This window comes from Schistocerca piceifrons, chromosome 1 (genome assembly GCF_021461385.2).
Source record: "Schistocerca piceifrons isolate TAMUIC-IGC-003096 chromosome 1, iqSchPice1.1, whole genome shotgun sequence".
In the NCBI taxonomy this organism is placed as follows: Eukaryota; Metazoa; Arthropoda; class Insecta; order Orthoptera; family Acrididae; genus Schistocerca; species Schistocerca piceifrons.
This window is the reverse complement of record NC_060138.1, coordinates 188,964,844-188,988,336: the sequence shown is the minus strand read 5'-3', so window position 1 is coordinate 188,988,336 and position 23,493 is coordinate 188,964,844. Positions and strand designations below refer to the sequence as shown.

Genomic DNA, 23,493 nt, shown 5'->3' with positions numbered 1-23,493 from the left:
CTCACTACAGATGACATAAAAAAATGATGGTATATGTCCTCTACTTGGTAACTACGGACTCAGCAGCTCACTGGATATACTAATTTAATAGTGTTCCTGCGGAATGTGTTGCTCACTGGGTGTTGCCACTAAGCATTTGCACACTAAATATTGTGCTTTGACACTGTTGAGTTGCAGTCTTCAATCAGCAGTTAATATCCAAAATGAACAGCAGGTAATTATTTCAAGAGTGTACAAGGATTCTGACATGAGTAGGGGAAGGAAAAGGGGCAGGAGGGGAGGGTCGAGCTCATTTCGTGATAAATGATGGTATAGTTTTGAGTTTTCATGGCAAAGGGCTCTTGGTACACTTAACGCTAGTCAATATCCATCACATTTTCTGACGTACTTCAACCTGATATTTAACTGATACATGCGTTAATCTGGGGAGACAGGATGTGGGTTCAGCTGTCCTTGCTGGATATGCCCTTGGCTTTTTTTAAATAACATAAAATTTTAGCAATATCATCTGACAATGTCTAAGAAATTTTTCTGGCAATGTCTAAAAAATTTTAATTCATTGCAGTTACTGTGCTTATCAACTAAGACAGTGAGATATTTATTTATATGAAAAATATTGTAGGACTTTTAAATGATTATTTTGTAAAAAAACATCATAGTTTAACACATTGACTGGCATGGTATAGTTGGGTTACTGACCCCTTGGGGCCATTTACTTTTTTTCAATATCCTGCCTTAGTTTGCTCCAAGTAAACTTGTTAAGTGCAAATAAAGTGAAAATTTGGCATTTTAGTACCCTTTTTTAATTTTTTGTGAGAGTTAAATTTGCTAAATTGCTAATAATTTTAGGTTTGTACTCCTGTGAGTTTTTCTTTCCACAGCATGATTTGTGTAAGTTCCATTATTGCTTTCCTGCATTGTTGCTACAGTCTTTATTCAGTGTTGTTTTCTCTGTAACAAAGTGATACTGTGGCAGAAGAAAATGTCTCTTAGAAGTTATGAAGATGAACAAAGGCATGCACAGCAGCTTTTAGATGAAGTTATGGACATAAATGATGAATATTCTGTGTCTTTATTTGGTGATAGCTCAGATGAATTTTTAGCAGAGGAGACTGGAAGTGAAACTGGGAATTCTGATGATCGAATCACACCAGTGAAGGTAGGAAGAAGAGTTTCATTTCCACATTCAGTCAAACAAACCAGACTTCACAGCAGTAAAAACCAGGCAACAAAGCACCTCTAACCATGTTAGTGCTATAACTACTGCAGTTGATTCAGGTTCAGTTGAAGTACGTGTAACATCAGGAAGTTCTGAAGATGAGGACGACACTCTTAGAACAAATTCTAATGAGATTGTCTGGGGGCCAGTTACGGGTAAAAATATGAAAATCTTTACATTTATTCATTCCAGTTCTGGTGTAAATGCTTCTGCCGCACTAACTCTCAAAGGCAAGACACCATACGATTTCTTCAAATACTTGGTAACTGATGAAATTTTAGAATATGTGATTCAACAAACTAATTTGTATGCAAAACAAGCTGTAGAAAGTCGTTTAGTAACTATTAATTCACGACTGAAAAAGTGGACTGATGTCAGCAAAACTGAAATGGAACAATTTTTAGGATTTTTGTGATTGATATCATTAAATGTAAAACCAAGGATTCCAATTTATTGGTCAAGAAATATGCTCTATCACAATGATGTAAAAAATGGTATGTCACGAAATTGATTTGAACTGCTTTTACGTATGTGGGATTTTTCCAACAACAACCAGTGCCCACCGGGAAACCACTTATTCAAAATTCAACCTCTTATTGATAAATTACTGCAGAGATTTCAATGTGCAGTTGTGCCATGGAAAGAAGTCTGCATGAGAAGAAGAAGAAGAAGAAGAAGAAGAAGCAGTTCAAACCAGGAAGGGCACAAAGAAAAAACCAACAATGATAATTGACTATAATCAGTCAAAGTCTTTTACAGATCTTCCTGACCAAATGAAGTCATACTCGCATTGTCTAAGGTTGTACAGGAAGCTCGCAATTGAATTGTTGACAGGGTCAGCACTGGTAAACGCTCATGTGATTTACCGATACATCAACAACTAGAAGATCTCAATCACAGAATTCAAAGAGGAAGTGACAGACTACTCCATAAAGTAGATGCCGATGAGCCCGAGACATATTTTACCAAAGCCACCGTGTTACCTGCAGATTGTGCACTTGTGAACATGGGAGCAGCCAGACGTAGGTGTACAGTGTGCTACGAAAAAATGAAGAATGAATTTGGACGAGAGCAAGTTGTCAAAAAATGCAAACAAACTGCATGGAAATGTAAGAATTGTGACTCATCTTTTTGCACAGTGTTTTTTGATAAAGCACAGTGCATACAGGTGTTTGAGAAACAAAGTGGAATGACCCAAATTTTTCAATTTCATTGTTGTTGCAATTAGAGTTGAATAATGTATGTGATTTGAAATCTACAGTGTAAGTAATATGTCAAACTAAATAATAAATAAATAATAATAATAATAAGAAAAGTCCAATATAACCGAGCCATGTGAGTTATATGTAATTCATGAATTCAAATGTCAATAACTACTCTTGAGCTCTTGAAAACCGTAGGCCACAAACATGATTTGTTACTGGGGCCATAACCTACTATAACACAGAGTCACAGCATGCTTCTGTGAGTTACAACTGCACCACGGTGCTTTAAATGGAAAATGTCTGCGAGTTGTATTTACTTCACGTGGCCCGAAGAAACCACTTCCTGTCAGTTATACTTAACTCACGTGGCAGTCAATGTGTTAAACACTGAAAATAATCAATCTTTGAAAATGCAATGTAATGCAACAGGTAAAAACAAAGTCCACTTACCAAGCAGTGGCAGGAGAATGCACATATAAAGATACTGAAATTTGCACACTTTTGAAACCAGTGGCTCCTTCTGGCAGAAGGGCTGAAGAGGAAGGAATAATGATGAAGGGAAAAGACTGGTGAGGTGTAGGAAATGAGGAGAGTTCACTCACTAATTAAATTTCACATGGTTCTATCCTGAAACCCATGCACTCTCCTTAATGTTAATCTCATCTTCAATGAGGGTTGTAGTAATTCACTGCATTCCTTGAATGAGAGTTAACATGTCCTTAAATACATTTGTCAGAGAAAAGATGCTGTGACAGTAGTTGATAAATGGAGAACACCCCACTGTTGGGAGGTGTTTTAAATCATAGATGCTCATACCAGAGCTAATGATCCAGTGACTGTATGGAAGTGAGTAGCAGTCAGATGACCCTACCTGCTGAGGCAGAGATAGGAGTTCCATGGAGCAGACGGTGCAGAAGAAAGAGCACCATGAAACCCAAGGATGTGAACTTTCAACGATAATAAATGTATTGTAATTGTTAATTATCAAGCGCCATATCAAATCTGTTACGTACACAGTACAAAGGCAGTATACGAGCTGGTACCTGTCCTAACTTATCATGTACTGAGTTGTAATTTTGAAGATAATATAAGAAGGTGTATTGAATATCACTTCTTACTTATGTGGTGGATTGAATGAGAACGATAAGTTAACTTTCAGCAGTTTTATCTGCAGCCTTTAAGCAGGCGAAGTATAAGCCAATATGGAGGAAGAAGGCACACAGATTCAGGGCATAGACTAGCTGGAACCTTATTAATAATATTTAATAGCAACCGAATATTCAGTAAGCAACATTCACTGTGTTCAGGTGGCAACTTATTTACACGTTTTGTGTATGAGGTGAATTATAACAAACCACCACACAGCCCAAGCCACCTTGAAACACTTCAGGATCAGCTACACAGTTCTGTTCACATACAAACTACTAACAATCAACAACACCAACACTCTGACGGCTGACATCCTTATCTCAAACATTCACCCTCATATAGTGTTTGCATTTGAGGCAAACATATTTGTTCACATGCAGACTCCAACATTTTGCCCACCACACCTAGAATTGCCTATTGCCACCTTCCCAATCCCCACAATATCCTTGTCAGACCTTCTGCTGCTTCTGCACCCTGTGGCTCCTGCCTCCACGACTGTCCCCACTGTAAGTCTTGCCCTACGCCCTCCTATCACCACCTGTACCAACTCTACAACTGATAAAACATATACTATCAAATGGAGAGCTATCTGTGAAACAACATATGTCATGTACCAGCTTTTATGTAAACACTGTTTGGTCTTTCACATTGGTAACACTACTACCCAGTTATCAAAGGGTGAATGGGCACAGGCAGAGGGTGTATACTGGCAACACAAAGTATCCTGTTGCAGAACATGCTCTACAATATGGCAGTCATGACCTCAGTACCTGTTTCACCACAGGTGTCATCTGGATTCTTCCCGCAGACACCAGCTTCTCCTAACTCCACAAATGAAAACTGGCATTACAACACGTCCTCAGTTCTCGCCACCCAACTGGCCTTAATTAATTGTTAACTATTACTTTCTTCACATCCTGTTCATTTCCTGTATCTCATTTTCTGACCAGTATATTTTTCCCCATTCCCCATCTTCACCACATACAATGCACTTAGCTTTCTGCTCTTATTAACTCATGTGTGATGTTTTCTCACTAATCTCTGTCTTGCATATTACTCTACTAATCTCTGTCTTGCATATTACTCTACTAATCTCTGTCTTGCATATTACTCTACTAATCTCTGTCTTGCATATTACTCTACTAATCTCTGTCTTGCATATTACTCTACTAATCTCTGTCCTGCATATTACTCTACTAATCTCTGTCTTGCATATTACTCTACTAATCTCTGTCTTGCATATTACTCTACTAATCTCTGTCTTGCATATTACTCTACTAATCTCTGTCTTGCATATTACTCTACTAATCTCTGTCTTGCATATTACTCTACTAATCTCTGTCTTGCATATTACTCTATCTTCCACCTTTGAGCGTTCATGTTTTCAAATGTCGTCCAGTGCAGTCCCCAACAATCAGTCTTCCCTCCTCATCTCATCTAATCAGGTAGGTTTCCCCTGACCCATGGTTCCGGGTGACTTCCAAATTTTCCACATTTCCTAGACCTCCCAAGTCCTTATCCTTCACCCCTCTTCCTTCCCATTCAACCCTTCTGCCAGGAGGAGCAGCCACTGGCTCCAAAAGCCTGCAAATTTCAATATCTTTCTATATGTATTCTTCTTCTGCCTCTTGGTGAGAAGGTTTTTTTATCTATCCATTTGCATTATAGATTAATCACAGAATTAAATACTGTAAAGATGTGAAATGTAAGAGACTTGACTACAGGTAACCTTACAAAAGTTAGGAAGCAAATATACAACATTTTCTATGTTCATCAACAGATACTCATGAAAATGCACTTTTACCTTGGAAAATGATTAACTCGTTGATACGCTGTCAAATCTTTCAGAACATGTGGTTTTGGATGCACACCTGTCCATAATAAATTGAAATCTGGAATACTGTTGTGAACCTGTAAATTATTTGAAAACTGAAATAAACTCATCTTTCTTAAAAACGCAACTAATTCACACTCATTTAATGTGTTAAGTACATTCAGAAGCCAAAGTCTGGGTTCTCCTGTTTTCACGAAATTTGCAGATGATGAGATCTTTAAGGTTTCATCACACTTTTCAAACTACGAAAACTTCCAGGAGTATAATACTTAAAAGTAGTACACAGGCTCTGTAAAGATATGTTCAAAACTTAGCTACAAATTGTCACTGCACTTACTGATCATATGTTCACATACAAGACAGAACAATGCTAATTACTGAAAAAAAAAAAAAAAAAAAAAAAAAAAAAAAAAAAAAACAAACAAACAGCCGTGTTCATAGCCACAATACAAAATATACACTAAACTTAAATCTAACAAGAAAGTATTATGAGAAGGTTAGATTGCTATTCACCATAAAGTGGAGAAATGAGTCGCAGATAGGCGCAACAAAAAGACTCTCAAATAATGCCAGAGACAGTGGTCATGTGTTCATCAAAACCTTACTTGTCTGCAATTATTCTTTTTTTTTTGTGCTTATCTGCAACTCAGCATCTCTGAGTTGATGAGTAGCAATCTAACACTTTCATAACATTGTCATTATTCCATCCTTGATTTTCCATCGTTTGATTTGACAAAGAATTAACATAAAAATTCAAGGAACATAATTATACAATAAACTGTCTAAGGAGCTTAAAGAGATTATTAAAACAGATTTAAAATTGCACTTAAAAAGTACCCATTTAGTAATACTTTCTGCATAGTGAAAGATTACTTTGTGTTATATGAGCAATGAGTAGACAACAATATAACACCTCTGGCATTTCACAAACTTTTAAATCAGCTATAATGCTCATTTTCTTTCTTTCCTCTGATAAATTATAAACAAATGCTCTGCAAGAGACAATGGTAACACCCTATTATCTTTCTGAATTCAACCTCACAAACACTATGGAAAGATACTGACTCAGTTCACCAGGGAGGTAAACAGAGAAGCTGCAGCACACAAAATGGAGACCCGACATCATCGTGGTGCTTATGTCAGTTTATAGCATGTGAAGTGATGGTTGTTAAAAAACAGATTAACATGTTAGCACGTTACTTCTTTGCAATAATGTATGATGTCTGCTCCAAAAATTCCCGAACATCCACGATTTCACACAAATGGTGTGTTGGAGCAAAATGCTGTTGGCATCCCAGCACACACATGTGTGTTTAACATGTAACTGTCAGAAGTTTCATTGTTGTATGTCTGTTTGTTATTGTTCAGTGCTGTATTGAGTAGAATGTTGTGTCTGACAGTTAGCGAATTTCGAGATGGCAGAATTAGAGGATCAACACGTCTGCATTAAATTTTGTGTGAAACTCAAGAAGACCTTTACAGACACACACCAAATGATGCAAGAAGCCTACAGTGATGAGTGCTTCAGCCATACTCCGTGTTACGAATGGTTCACATGGTTTAAAAATGGCCAGACAGAAGTTAATGATGACCCTCATTCAGTATACCCTTCAACGTCTATCATCAAACACCCATGTCAGGAACATCCACGAAATTGTGCGTGCCAATCGAAGACTAACTGTCCGAGAGACTGCAGAGGAATCTAACATTTCAGTTGGATTATGTCCTGAAATCCTGACACAGCATCTTGGAATGTATTGTGTTGCAACCAAGTTAGTTCCATGACTCATGAGTCAAGACCAGAGAGACCTTCACCTCACAAATCTGTGATGAGCTTTTGGATCGCACAAATGAGAACACCATGTTCCTTAAGAGAATCATAACTCTGATGAGATGTGGGTCTACAGTTATAATGTTAAGACCAAGGTTCAGTCTTCACAATGGGTGTGGAAAGTCCTCCAAGACCAAAAAAATTCATCAGGTCAGGTCAACTGTAAAAGCCATGCTGATAGTTTTCTTTGACTTTGAAGGATTAGTTAATCATGAATTTGTGCCACAAGGACAAACTGTAAATCGATGGTACTATCGGGACATGTTATGATGCCTGCAAGAAAATGTGAATGAAATGGTCTGAAATGAGGTGAGACAATTCATGGCTCTTACACCACAATAACACACCCGCACATTCATTCCCTGCTGGTGCATGACTACTGCACAAAGAATGAAATAACTGTGCTGAATTATCCTCCATACTCTCCATAACCGGCTCCTGTGTACTTTTTATTTCCAATGTTGAAAAACCCGTTGAAAGGATGAAGATTTGCAATGACAGATGAGATAAAAGAAAATTTGCAGATAGGGAGAGGCGTACTGAGACTATTTCCAGAAGTGGATACCACATTGGAAGTGGTATATCAATTGGGGAGAAGAGTATTTCAAAGGAGACCAAGCACAGTTACGTTAAGGGGTAAGTGTTGAAAAATTTTGTGGACAAAGTTCCAGAATTTCTTGAACAGACCTTGTACAAACAAAACAGCATTGTACACTAAGGATATACCAAGCTAGGCTGTGCTGGTTTTAGCAGATTGACCTTGTAATCTACAGGTTCTAATACCCTATCAGCCATCCCGGCTTAGGTTTTCTTGTTTCTCTGAATTACTTCAAGCAAATGCAGAAATGGTTCTTACTTTAGGGCCACAGTCACCTGCCGATTCTGCTTTGCCAAACTAGACCACTAAGTATGCAAATGACTGACTACACAGAATACAATATGAGGTGGAAAAATATCAATGATAAGATTTGTTGATGATACTGCTATCATCAGTGGAGGTGAAGAAGAATGGGTACATTTACTGAACAGTTGAGAAGAGCACAGAATATGGACCGAGAGAAAAACCAAATAAAGATGAAACTGACAAGGATACTGGAAATGTGACTAGCAATAAAATTAACACCAAAATTGGGGGCTGCGAAGCAGATGAAGTAAACACAACATAAAAAGCAGACAAGCATGGGCAAAGAGGGTATTCCTGGACAGAAAATTTTTGCTTGATTTGAGGAAGAAATTTCTGAAAGTGTACGTTTGGAGCACAACATTGCATGGAAGTGGATCACGGACTGTTTAGGATTTCAAGACAGACAGACTAAGTCTGAGATGATGTGCTACTTAAGGGTGCTGAAAATTAAGTGGTGTGATAAGAAATAAAGGGAGTTCTCTGCGCAATTGGTGAGGATAGAAATTATGGAAAACATCAAGAAAAAGGTACAATATGATAGGACATGTGTTAAGACTTTAGGGAATAACTTCCATTGTACTAGAAGGCACTGTGTAAGAATAATGAGACAAAGGTATCCAACAAATAATTGAGGACATTAGGTCTCCACTGCTGCCACCACCACTGCTGCCACCCCACTCTCCAGACATTACGCCCCATGACCTTTTTTTCTGGGGCTATATCAAGCACAGAGTCTCCGTTGCTGACGTCTATGAATTGAAGGCTAGGATACAATCTGCTGTGGGTACTGTGACAGAACACGTTACGTAACACCTGGCAGGAACTGGAATACGGCATCAACATTCTCCGGGCTACCAAGGGAGCACACGTTGAGGTTTACTAATGTAAGTGGTCTTAATAAAAAAAAAAACTAGTAACACTAACCTATGAAACGGCATCAAATGTAAATTATTATGTCAAATGGTTATTCTGTAATAAATTGTTGTAAACAGGGCAAGACCTGAGCTCACCCTGTATTTTCTATTTCTTTTATGTGTCAGCATAAGGTTTCTCATTGCTCTCATTTTTCATTAATTACAACACTAAATTTTATCTGAAAATTTTCCTACTCTGTTCCTAATTTGCTAATAAATTCTATCTCTTTTTCTATTTTCAAATTTCCTCACTCAGTACTGATGTAAACTTATTTCTTGCCTTGCAACAGACTCTCCTCTGGAATGTTCCTATTTTCTAAACATGTGATTCTAATTTATGAAATAAGTTCAAAGCCTCGATCTCATTTTTTCAACTGTTCAGCTTTGTTGCTGAACACTTGGCTACTCCAACCTGTAGACATGAATAGTTCTACCAGAGAAATCTATATATGAGTATGTATAATACTCTTCCTACCAGTGAAACCTATATAGGTGTATACAGGGCGGAGTGAAATTTGCGCACTCTGGCTTCACAGCGCGACTCCTCACATGCCAGAAATAAAAAAAAATGCCTGTCACAAAATTTCCTCCAGTGAGTACATCTGGCAGAAAAAGGGTGTTAAAGAATGGCAATCTGGCAACACTGTAACCACATGTATGGTAACTACCTCTGCCAGCACACACTATTCGTGCTGAACAGTTGGTGAAGTGGATAGAGTTTTTGGTCGGTATGCAGGAGGTTGATGGTTCGATCCTGGGTTAAGGCATATGTTTTTTATTTGGTAAATGTATTCCAGGTGGTAAGGTATCTGGCATTAATCGTCAACAGCGATTGCAGTGGGTACTCTAGAAAACATTTGCGCTTACATACTACAATTGTGGAACTGGAAGATTGGTCAGCTTTGAAAGAAGCCCTTTCCAAGTCGTGGGTGTAAACTTATTCGCATCACTTCATCTACTAGATGCGAAACCTGTTTTCTTTATACTCCTCCAATGGGCCCATAGATTAGTACCAACTAATACTCTTGCCTCATTCAGGTCCATTACATTTAATTAGGTCCTTATGTTACCAGTAGGACTAGAACTTTTTTTTTTTTTTTGCGAATAATGTCCAAACTCTGTTACTATTTGTATGTGTTATCACCATGATGCCACTAACAATGCCTTTCAACATTGAAACACTGAGTCTGGTAACCGCACACTGTTTAGTATCATCATCATCATCATCATCCTATTGATGGGAATGTGGAAACATCATGCCTATTAGCATTAGGGGAGCAGTGTAATTCGAAACTGAATATTTCACAATTAGTGGTGTCGGGATGAATTATGCAGAACAATATCTGTGTCGGGAAGAATTATGCAGAACAATATCTATCAGAGGGATAATGCGGATTAGGTGGAACAGTGCGCAGGACTGACGGTGTATTTATACTGTATGCACTGTCCACCAGACAACGGACTAGTTGTGAGCAGAGTAAAGTGCCAATGACAGACTCCAATGTACATGCATACACGTATTGAATTTTCTCACTGTAAACCTCTAAACCAGTGTGCCAGATGTATGGCATACACAAACGATGAATAAGTGGATATGCTTCTAGTCCTTGGTGCATCTGATAACTGGGCTGGCATTGCCACTTGTGAATATGCTGCTAGATATACTCCTTGACGCCATCCAGATAAAAGTGCATTTTGTCGTCTGGAGCTGTGCCTTCAGGTGTCAGGTCCTCTCCTTGCACCATCACATGACAGAAGTCGTCCATGGACTCACTGTACTCCAGCTACCGAGGAAAGCTATTCTGGTGGTCGTACACCAAGAACCTAAGTGAAGTGCACGTAGAATAGCAAGGCAGATGCGTGTCTCACAACCCAGAGTCATTAATGTGCTGCACAAGCATGGGCTGCACCCCAATCATTATGCCTGCACACAACACCTGCAAATTGCCATCAGTGGATGCAATTGTGTGAATGGTTCCAACAACAACAAGAAGCCAACAATGACTTCATGAACACCGGAAAATGGTCAGATAAAGCAGCATTTGCTCGTGAGGCTGTCTTCAATATGCACAATGCCCACCATTGGTGAGAGATTAACCTGCACATCACCCGCCACTGTGGATATCAAGTTCACTTTGGTATCAACGTCTGGGCTGAAAAACTGGGCGACACGTGTTTGGCCCCTGCATGTTGCCTGACCAGTCAACTGCATGAAGGTATCATGCATTCCTCTCAAACTATCTGCCTGGTGCCCTGGAAGACATTCCACTGCATGTTTGTCAGAGGATATTGTTCCAACATGATGATTAACCTCCACACTCTGGAATTAATGTGTGACAGTTTTTGGACAAAATGTATCCAGGGAAAGACATTTCCAGGGGCAGATGTGGACTGACCACAATCTGTTGGTTATGAACTGTAGATTAAAACTGAAGAAACTGCAAAAAGGTGGCAATTTAAGGAGATGGGACCTGGATAAACTGACTAAACCAGAGGTTGTACAGAGTTTCAGGGAGAGCATAAGGGAACAATTGACAGGAATGGGGGAAAGAAATACAGTAGAAGAAGAATGGGTAGCTTTGAGGGATGAAGTAGTGAAGGCAGCAGAGGATCAATTAGGTAAAAAGACGAGGGCTAATAAAAATTCTTGGGTAACAGATGAACTATTGAATTTAATTGATGAAAGGAGAAAATATAAAAATGCAGTAAATGAAGCAGGCAAAAAGGAATACAAATGTCTCAAAAATGAGATTGACAGGAAGTGCAAAATGGCTAAGCAGGGATGGCTAGATCACATAACTAATGAGGAGGTACTGAATAGAATTGAGGAGAAGAGGAGTTTGTGGCACAACTTGACTAGAAGAAGGGATCAGTTGGTAGGACATGTTCTGAGGCATCAAGGGATCACCAATTTAGTATTGGAGGGCAGCATGGAGGGTAGAAATTCTGGAGGGAGACCAAGAGATGAATACACTAAGCAGGTTCAGAAGGATGTAGGCTGGAGTACGTACTGCGAGATGAAGCAGCTTGCACAGGATATAGTAGCATGGAGTGCTGCATCAAACCAGTCTCAGGACTGAAGACCACAACACATATACAGAGAAATGGCACGGACATGTAGGTTCAGTTGTATGGCCACTGTGTTCACCTGACCTCAATTCCATGGATTTCTTCCTGTGGAGACACCTGAAGGAGGACGTGCACTCTACTCTGCTGACAAATGTGGAAGAATTGGTAGCACGTGTTCATGCTGCTCTTGTTACTGTGGACGCAGCTTTGCAGCGAAAGGTCCAGAGCTGTATGATCCAGTGGGTTGTGCAATGTTTGGACGTGCAGGGAGGTCGCTTTGAGCATCTGTTGTTCTGCGGATAACATACTGTGTTGTGAAGGTCATACAGCCATTAGTATGGACATTATTATTGTCACTGGTTGCTAATGTGCAACACCTGAGCATTCATATTAAATGTAGTATAAATGACAAGTAGATGTTTTGTTATTGTACTATGCTATCATGTTTAGCATCTCAAAATTGATATGGTTTTTGTAGTTATTCTGTCCTATGACAGGTCATTTGTTTCGACTGTATTTCTTATTTGTCTAACAATGTATTTGTTATATTCAGCATTAAAAAATGTTGTAAATCTGGGATACATGTGACCTAAGAAACTGTGTATATTACAGTATGAAATGTCAGAATGAAATCAGCAAACACAAAAAATTCGCCCCAACTCAGGATCGAACCCAAGACCTCCTGCATGCTAACCCAAAACTATATCCACTGCACCTACTGTACAGCATGACTAACATGTGCTTACAGAGGTAGTTACCATACATATGGTTGCAGTGTTGCCAGATTTCCACTCTTTAATGTCATTTTTCTGCCAGATGTACTCACCAGACCAAATTTTGTGAGAAACTTTTTTTTTTATTGCTGGCATGTGAGGAGTCGCTCTACGAAGCCCAAGTGTGCGAATTTCGCTTCACCCAGTATATGTGCCTCACGCTACCTAACTCATACACCGCTATACCAATAATGAATTTCCAGCATTCCATTATTATTCTAATAAAAATTACAGATGTATTAAATGTCTACAGAGCTTCTCAAATGCCTTTATTGCTAAGGAAACTCACAAATAACAGCTGGACATAGATAGCACAGTTCATACACTGATAGTGGAAACTTTTTTATGATACTGCTCTGTGTGTGTGTGTGTGTGGGGGGGGGGGGGGGGGGTCATGAAGATGACAATCTTCTTTAACTGTAACACATTATACAGTAATTGAAATGGAAAGATCAGTACTCGTATAGGCATACAAATGTTTTGCACATGCAGTCATAAAGTAAACATTAGTACACTCACGTTCTTGATAAAACTGAGCCATTTCTAATATCATTCTATGGAATGGAGCACAGAATGTTAGATCCCTTACCCAGGTAGGTAGTTAAAAAAATTTAAGAAGGGAAATGGGTATGTTGACGTTGGGTACAGCCGGGATTAGTGAAGTACAATGGCAAGCTTTACTGTAGCAAACATGGAACACAAAGCCAACACCATCATAGTAGTACAAGTTTGTGTGTCAACTAGCACTGCAGGTGAGGTTGCAAGACTGTATGATATTTAAAAAAAAAAAAATTACTGAGATAGTTAAGGGAGAAGACATAATTGTGATGGAGGCATTGAATTTGGTAATAGAAAGAGGAAGAGAAGAAAAACTAGGAGCAAAATATGGGCTGTTCAAAGGAATGAAAGAGAAATCTGCCTGGTGGAATTTTTCCTGTCACTTTTGTTTAAGAATCATGAAAGAAGCCTGTAGACATGGAAGAGACCTGGAGACACTTCAAGGTTTCAGATTGATCGTGTAATGGTAAATAAGATTTCTGAACAAAATTTAAAACTGCAAGACATTTAGGGGCAGGGGTCTACACTGACCATAATTTATTGATTTAAAAATTTATAAAATTCCTTTCCAACCTGTTAGGCAAATTAGTTGCATGTAATTTTACACCATAGGCAACCACAACTAAAATACTTTTATGTAGGTTACAGAACTTTCAAGCAGTGAACTCCAGATGTTAAAATAGGTAAAAGTGATAGACATACAGCTGAATGAAAGCTCATTAATTCACTATAGCTATATTTATTGAAGTCGTCGTAGATTCACACTAATGGTTTTGCAACATTTTTTGGTTGCTTTCCTGGTGCTTCTCTGTACAAAAATTACCAATACAACTACAGCAGCAGTAATCCATAGTCAGAATAAAATAGTTATAGTTTGACAAACTTAAAAAAGTGGACATGGATTAACCAGAGCACTAATCTGCATAATATTTAACATAAAGTGGTTGCATTATGAGCCATCATTGATATGAACATGTATTGGTGTGTTGTGGACTTAGAGTGCTGTTACATGCAGTTATTGCAGTTTACAACTGAAAAGATGTAACAGTTGAAGCCGAGCTGCAACATCCTCAGGGAGGAAGGGGGGTTGTGTACTGGCAGGAATCTGTACGAAGTGATAAAGATGACTCATATTAAGGTACAAAACATTGGCTTATTCACCCAAAAACCAGCTGAAGTAACCTTCAAACCAACTGTTGAATATCGAATGTGCTGTTTTCACTAGGAAGTGTTTCATCTGGATCATGTGAATGGCTCTATAACAAAACTTTTTTTGTAATATGGTAACTCTAACAGGTAATGCTATCTGAGATATGGATCAGGATTGATATCTGAACCAGCATATGTATACAAAACTGAACTTAGTGATTTCCAGTGCTGTGCTGAGAGGCAGTTACACCTACCTCTTTAATGAAAATGTTTGTTATGGCTGCCCCATAATGTCAATATGCAGACACTGTAAAACTAGCAGCCTAGTTTTATTATAAAGCTATACTTGTGATCCGGATGAAACATTTACTAGTTAAAACAATGATGCTCTTGTTTGGGCAGGATATCGGGGCATTTGATATTTAATGGTTGGTTTCAAGGTCAGTTTAACTAATTTTCAGGTGAAAAAGCCAGATGATTTTACCTCAACAGCCTCAATGTAAACCATTTTTATCACTTTGTAGGGATCCTTGCCAACACACACACACACACACACACACACACACACACACACACACACACACCATAATAACTACATGTAACAGCAATCTAAGTCCACAATATGCCAATAGCCAATATATGTTCATACCAATAACAGACGGTCATAATGCAACCACTTTATGTTTAACAACATGCAGATTGGTCCTGGTTAATCCATGTCCAGTTTTTTTTTAAGTATTCAACCCATAAGTATTTTATTCAAACTACGTGATTACTTATTCGCTATTGTAATAGTATTAGTAATTTTTATACAGAGATGTACCAGAAGATTTAACTACAAAAGTTACAAAACTGGTAGTGCAAATCTACAAGTACTTCAATTAATACAGCTACTGTGGCTTAACGAGCTTCTATTTTGTTTTATGTTTATCACTTTTACCCATTTTAACCTCTGAAGTTTACTGCTTGGAAGTTCCGTACACTATGCATAATTCATGGGAAACGAATACAGTACAAGGTAGAAGAAGACAAATGGGAAGCATTGAGAGATGAAATAGTGAAGGCAGCAGATGATCAAATAGTTAAATGACTAGGCACAGTAGAACTCCGTGGATATCACAGTGAACACTGCATTTAACTGATAAAAGATTAAAATTTAAAAAATGCAACAAATGAAGCAGGCAAAAGGGAATCCAAATGACTAGAAAGAGAGATTGACAGGAATTGCAAAATGGCTTAGCAGGCATGGCTAGAGAACTAATGTAATCATTATAAGCATGTATAATTAGGGGAAATACAGACACCACCTACAGTAAAGTTAAAGAGGCCTGCTGGGTAAAACAGAAGGCACTCTGTGAATGTGAAGAGCTCAGATGAGAAAGCACTACCATTCACAGAAGGGGAAGGTGGAAGGAATGAGTATAGGGGCTCTACAAGGGAACTGGACTTCTAGGCAAAATTATAGAAAGAGGAGCGGAAGTATTTTAAGATGGGATGGGAGATATGATACTGAAAGAGGAATTTGACAAAGCATTGAAGGAACTAAACCAAAGCAAGGCCAGCTAGAATACACAACATTTTCTCAGAACTACTGATATCCTTGAGACAGCCAGCCTCCTGAAATTACTCTACCAGATGTATAAGGTACACGGATGGGATAGGGGAAATACCCACATATTTTAATATGACTGAAATAATTCCAATTCCACAGGAAGCAGGTGCTGACAGGTATGAATATTACCAAACTATCTATTTAGTAAGTCTTAGTTGCAAAATACCAATACAAATTATTTACAGAAGAATGGAAAAATCTAGTAAATGAAATGCTGAATCATTTGAGACAATACCAATCTTATGACCTATCTCAGAATAGCATTTGTGGACTTACAGGAAGCTTTTGACAATGTTAACTGGAGTGCGCTCTTTGAAATTATGACGACAACAGAGGTGAAAGACAAGGAGCGAAAGGTTACACAAAACTTCCACAGAAACTAGAATACTGTTTTAAGAGTTTACAGACATGAAATGGGAACAATGGTTGAGAAGGGAGTGAGACAGGGTTGCAGCCTATCCACAATATTCAATCTGTACACTGAGCAAGCAGTACAGGAAGACAAAGGAAAAATTGAGAAGTAATTACAGTTCATGGAGAAGAAATATAAACTGAGGTTTGCATATGGCATAATCCTGTCAGAGAGCAAATTACTCTGAGGTGCTGTTGAACAGAATGGGCAGTGTCTTGAAAGGAGCATGTAAGATGAAGTAACAAAAGCAAAATGAGGATAATGGCATGTAGACAAATTAAATCAGGCAATAGAATGAAATTTTCACTCTACAGCTGAGTCTGCGCTGGTATGAAACTTCCTGGCAGATTAAAACTGTGTGCCGGACCGAGACTCGAACTCGGGACCTTTGCCTTTTGCGGGCAAGTGCCCTACCAACTGAGCTACCCAAGCACGACTCACGCCCCGTCCTCACAGCTTTAATTCTGCCAGTACCTCGTCTCCTACCTTCCAAACTTCACAGAAGCTCTCCAGCGAACCTTGCAGAACTAGCACTCCTGGAAGAAAGGATATGGCAAAGACATGGCTTAGCCACAGCCTGAGGTGTGTTTCTAGAATGAAATCTTCACCCTACAGCTGAGTCTGCACTGATATGAAACTTCCTGGCAGATTAAAACCGTGTGCCAGACCGAGACTCAAACTTGGGATCTTTGCCTTTCACGGGCAATTGCTCTACCAACTGAGCTACCCAAGCACGACTCACGCCCCGTCCTCACAGCTTTAATTCCTCCAGTACCTAGTCTTCCTACCTTCCAAACTTCACAGAAGCTCTCCTGTGAACCTTGTAGAACTAGCACTCCTGGAAGAAACTCTACAGCGCACACTCTGCTGTAGAGTGAAAATTTCATTCTAGAAACACTCCCCAGGCTGTGGCTAAGCCATGTCTCCACAATATCCTTTCTCCCAGTGAGTCGTGCTTGGGTAGCTCAGTTGGTAGAGCACTTGCCCACGAAAGGCAAAGGTCCCGAGTTCGAGTCTCGGTCCGGCACACAGTTTTAATCTGCCAGGAAGTTTTAAATCAGGCAATGCTGAGGGAATTAGATTAGGAAAGGAGACATTAAAAGTAGTAGGTGAGATTTGCTATTTGGGCAGTAAAATAAATGATTGTGGCCAAAGTAGAGAGGACTAACAACAGCTAGAAAAACATTTCTGATGAAGAGAAATTTGCAAACATTGAAAATAAATTTAAGTATAAGAAAGTCTTTTCTGAAGGTTTTTATCTTGAATACTTATCTATGGCAGTGAAGTATAGACAATAAACAGTTCAGACAAGAAGAGAAAGGAGGCTTTTGAAATGTAGTGTTATAGAAGAAATCTGAAGATTAGATGGGTAGATTACATAAACTAATGAGGTAGTACAGAATAGAATATGGTAGAAGAGAAATTCCTGGTGTAATTTGACTAAAAGAAGGGGATCAATTTATAGGACACATTCTGAGACGCCGAGGAATTGTCAATTTAGCATTGAAGGGAAGTGTGGGAGGTAAAAATGAGAGAGAGAGAGAGAGAGAGAGAGAGAGAGAGAGAGAGAGAGAGAGAGAGAGAGAGAGAGAGAGAGAGAGAAGTACTGTAACCAGGTTCAAATACATGCCAGTTGCTTTAGTTATTTGGAAGTGAAGATGTTTGCAAAGGATAGCGTAGCATAAAGAATTCCATCACCCCAGTCTCTGCATGGCATCATTGCATTTAGTGACAAGCGTCAACAAGTTTTAATGGGATTGATTCTAGCAGCAGCAGCAGCAGCAGCAGCAGCAGCAGCAGGAGGAGGAGGAGGAGGAGGAGAAGACAGAAGAATGTCATTTTCTGAGAATATTTTTCTCAAGTGAAACAATGGTCCAAGGTTAAAGCTGCTTAACAAAGGCAGTTACACAGATTACAGCACTGTGGCACCTTCTTCATGTCACCCAAAAACTGATAGGAATTATTCCAACTGACTGGAATGTCACATGCTAATGAATACTTCATTAAAGAATTAACATTTGTAGGTGATAGTGTTCCTACCTTTAGTAGGCTACTTTAAGGACTGTTTCTAAGGCTTTCACTATTTGAAAATATGGATTGGTGGAATGGTTTAAAAACCAGAAGTGTACTAGATCCTCAGTCTGGTTACACCAAGCTCCAGTTCAAAATGTATTGATAAAGTAAGTATTATAGGCCTACATCTGGGTTATTACTTCTTAGACATAAAGTAGAAGTTATTAATATGGTCATAGTTTACAGTAATACACCCATCATAGAGAGGCAACATATTGCCCTTACGGAATTTAAGCAAGTCAAGTTTCCGAGGAACATATTTCATGGAACTTTAGTTCTCCCCTGATGAAAGTATACTATTCTTTGGGATCTGAGTGCAAAAAAGGAGCATGTGTCACAACAGGATCTACTAAGTGTTTCGCTTCAGGAGGCTGCATCCAGTAACACTCTCCCTTTTGGATATATTACAGTCTCCGTCAGCAGATAAGAAGTTAAATCCTGATTCCCTTAAATACGAGCTGGTTGTTTCTATTTGTGATGCTGTGCTTTGAAGATGGGGTCCTATTGTATAATTTACGTAAGAGGGAGAAAGGTGTTAAAATCTATAGCTCAAACAGCAATGATGAATTCCTAAAAATATAGTGTGTGGAACACAAGTGAGAAGTTCTCCCTTTATTCAAGACCATCTAGTGATTTATTGACAAGATTAAGGTAAGATTAAACATGGCACGTTACAATGGTGTGCAAAAACATTATGACCCCGTGCTTAATTGGAACTTGCTCTACCTTTGGAACAAAACACAACCGCAATTTTGCATGGTGTGGATTCAAACAGTCCTTGACAGCTAGTCAGAGGTATGTGGCAGCAGATGTGCATGCGCAGGGCACACAATTCACAGATTACGGAGCAATGGTTTGTGGGTGTAGAGCTGATGCCCAATAATGTCACACATGTATTTCATTGGGTAAATACTAGGCGAGTTCTGGTGGCCAAAATATCAATCTCTGAGTTCACTATCACGCTCCTCAACCACTGTAGCACATTATGGGCTTCTGACACTTATTTATCCTAAGCTAAGGTGTCATTGCCATCCAGGAAGACATCAAAGATGAACAGATGCAGGTGGTCTGCAACAATCACATAGTCCATAGCTGTCACGGTGCTTTCGATTACTAGTACAGGTCCCATGGAAGCCCAGATGAATGTCCCACATACTAATCTAATGCCCCCACTGGCCTGTGTCTGAGGCAGTGCCTGTTTCGAGCAGGTGTTTGCCTGGATGATGGCACATCCAGACACGAATATTGTTCTGGTGTAATAAGGAATCAGATTCATCCAACCCGCAGGGTTACCAGCAAGTTTCGGCTGGCATTTCCAAGGCATTACCCAGCCACAGATGCCGTCATCTCATCCTGACACAGCTAGACCATAGCTGCTCTCTGCCTCCGCGATCGTGGAACACAAGCACACCGCGCAGCCACTTCCGCTGACATGGAGCTCAGCACAGCGCGCCACCCTTAAGCCGTCGGCACACGGTCCGTGCTGTAGAACGTTAACATTGAGCGTGCCAAGTTCAACGTGCTGCTGAACGCTCAGGAACGATGCGACTCATGCATACAGTACGTGAGCCCCAACGTGGTATACGCTATCGCACTGCACTTCAGCAGCAGTTGAGGGATGTTTATAGTTCGTAAATCACACTGTTTACTCAATGGGCGTGCGTAAAATTCCCACACTAGCTCTATTAAAGCGCACATTTCCACCATTGTCCACGAAAAGGAAAGTACCATGTCCAATCAGTAAGGACACAGACTTATAAAAGTTCCATTACAAACAGTGCGACACAAATTTGGATTACTTCTCCACATAAGATAAACATTATTTCATCATTCCCACATTTTAGTAAAACCCCAAGGTCAGTCTTACTTGATCACTGTTCCTACCCAGTAGCAGAATCTTAGCAACATGTGAATTACGAAACGTAAAAGAAAAAGGGGCAAAATATCTTCATAGAAGTAGCACAAGCTATCCCATAGATTAAGCTCATCAAACAAATTCACCCCTCAAAAAAAAAGGTGAACTTTTATTTACGTGTCATCAAATATTATAATATATATTTATATTAATCTAATAATGAAGTATCAGAACCTAATAAAAACGCGAGTGTTAGGAAAAAAATTTTTTGTAGTGCCAAGGGGCGAACCACCGTCACAACTAATAACTCTGTGGAGGACAGTGACGCTACTCACTACGCTAAACCAACATCAGATCTTTTGTATCTAATTATATTCTTTTACCGCTTGCTGAAAACCTTAATTATAACAAATTGTACCAATAACAATGCGTTTTGGGTGGATGTTCAGTGTGTAGCTGCCTTCAAATAGCCTACTCTCATAATACGCAAGTTACAATAATTCTTTTTCCACGAATATGACGTTTCTCATTATTTTATTGGAACGAATCACACAGTTAACAACGGGTTTTCCAGTGATTCTCAATTTGCTGGTGCTCAGAAACGGAAAATATACATATAGGCTTGAAATAAATGCCAATACGGCGCCTCACAAGTCTGTATTGAAGGGAGACGGCGTGCTTGTGATGTAGGTGGCGTTGTGCCACCTCATTGGATATCTGACATGTTGCTCTGCACTTTCGGAAAGACTCCCAAGCGTGCCATTCCACTCTATGACGTCAGAAACTCAGCACGCTCAACGTTCGGATGCACGGTCCGTGTGCCGTCGGCTTTAACTTTAATGTTGAGTGTGCCGAGTTTCTGACGTCATAGCGTGGAATAGCACGCTCGGGAGTCTTTCCGAACGTGCAGAGCAATATCTGGCGTGTCAGATATTCTGAGCGTGCGTCTGAGCGTTGACCAATGAGATGGCACAACGCCACTACGTCACAAGCACGCCATCTCCCTTCAGTACAGACTTGTGAGGCGCCATATTGGCATTCATTTCAAGCCTATATGTATATTTTCCGTTTCTGAGCACCAGTAAATTGAGAATCACTGCAAAACCCGTTGCTAATTGTGTAATTCGTTCCAATGAAATAATACGAAACATCATATTCGTGGCAAAAGAATTATTGTAACTTCTGTATTATGAGAGTAGACTATTAGAAGGCAGCGACACACTGAAGATCCACCCAAAACGCAATGTTCTTGGTAAAATTTGTTATAATTAAATTTCAATTAGTAATATATCTATGATTAAGATTTTAGCAAACATTCGCGTTTTCTTTAGGTTCTGATACTTTATTATTAGTTTAATGTAAGTATATAAATATTTGATGTTATGTACATATAAGATCACCTTTTTGAGGGGTGACTGTTCGATTGGCTTAATACAGGACAGCTTGCGTTACTTGTATAAAGATATTGCCGCCGGAGTGGCCAAGCGGTTCTAGGCGCTTCAGTCTGGGACCGTGTGACCGCTACGGTCGCAGCTTCGAATCCTGCCTTGGGCATAGAAGTGTGTGATGTTCTTAGGTTAGTTAGGTTTAAGTAGTTCTAAGTTCTAGGGGACTGATGACCTCAGATGTTACGTCCCATAGTGCTCAGAGCCATTTGAACCATTTATAAAGACATTTTGCTCCTTTTTCTTTTACGCTTCGTAATTCACATGTTGCAAAGATTCTGCTACTGGGTAGGAACAGTGATCAAGTAAGACTGACACCGGGGTTTTACTAAAATGTGGGACTGATGAAATAATGTTTATCTTATGCGGAGAAGTATTCCAAATTCGTACCACACTGTTTGTAATGGGACTTTTATATGCCTGTGTCCTTATTGATTGGGCGTGGTACTTTACTTTTCGTGGACTATGGAGGAAATGTGCGTTTTAATAGAGTTAACGTGGGAATTTTACGCGCGGTCGTTGAGTAAACAGTGTGATTTATGAAATAGAAACATCCCTCAACTGCCGCTGGACTGCGTTGCAATCACGTATACCACGTTAAGGCCCATGTACTGGATGCACAAGTCGCACCGTTCCTCAGCATTCAGCAGTACGTTGAACTTGCCACATTCAACGTTAATGATCGACAGCACGGTCCGTGTGCTGACGGCTTTAGACTCGCCAATCCTGTCGGAAGCATTAAAGATTTAATTCACACAGGAATGGTGCGGACATCTGGCGGGATCACGTCCGTTAAGTCGTCGGCAGAAAGATCATGCTTTTGAACGTCAACGCTGAGCGTGCGAGTTCAACTCACTGCTGAACGCTCAGAAACGATGAGACTCGTGCATACGATATGTGGGCCCCAACGTGGTATACGCGATCGCAACGCGCTCCAGCGGCACTTTTAGGCTGTATCTGGCTCGTAAATAACAAAGTTCCTATATTTGCTCGGTTGAAACGTATCCCCTCACCTATGGTACTCAGGCTGTTCTGTTTGTAGCATACGTGAATAAAAATTTCAATACCCGTGAAAGGCAGAAAGAGAAGTACCATGTACAGTCAACAACGACACCGACTTATAAAAATTTCATTACTAATAGTAAGATAAAAATTCACAATAGTTCTTCACACGAGGTACAAAATTATTTTATAATTCTCATCTTTTAGTAAAACCTGAGGTTTATTCTTACTTGATCATTGTTCCTATTCAGTATCAGAATCCTTACAACATATGAAACACATAACTTGAAAGAAGAATGGCAAAATATCTTACTGTAAGTAGTGCAAGCTGCCCTGTAGATTAAGCTAATCGAACATACTCACTCCACAAAATGAGCGCTCTTCTATTTACGTAACATCGAATATTATAGTATATACTTATATTGAACTAATAAAGTATCAGAAGCTGTTAAAAACGTGAAAGTTAGTAAAAAAAAATTCCTAAGCCGA

General features: G+C 39.4%; 1 protein-coding gene across 2 annotated transcripts in view; it reads right to left on the bottom strand.

Moving 5' to 3' along the window:
• LOC124803400 (tubulin polyglutamylase TTLL5-like) overlaps positions 1 to 23,493 on the bottom strand; it is a 220,037-nt gene that overhangs the window by 85,593 nt on the left and 110,951 nt on the right. For both annotated transcript variants that reach the window (XM_047264587.1, XM_047264595.1), the window contains exon 4: positions 5,378 to 5,484. In XM_047264587.1, the coding sequence (XP_047120543.1) occupies positions 5,378 to 5,484 (107 nt within the window). The remainder of the gene's footprint in view (positions 1 to 5,377; positions 5,485 to 23,493) is intronic.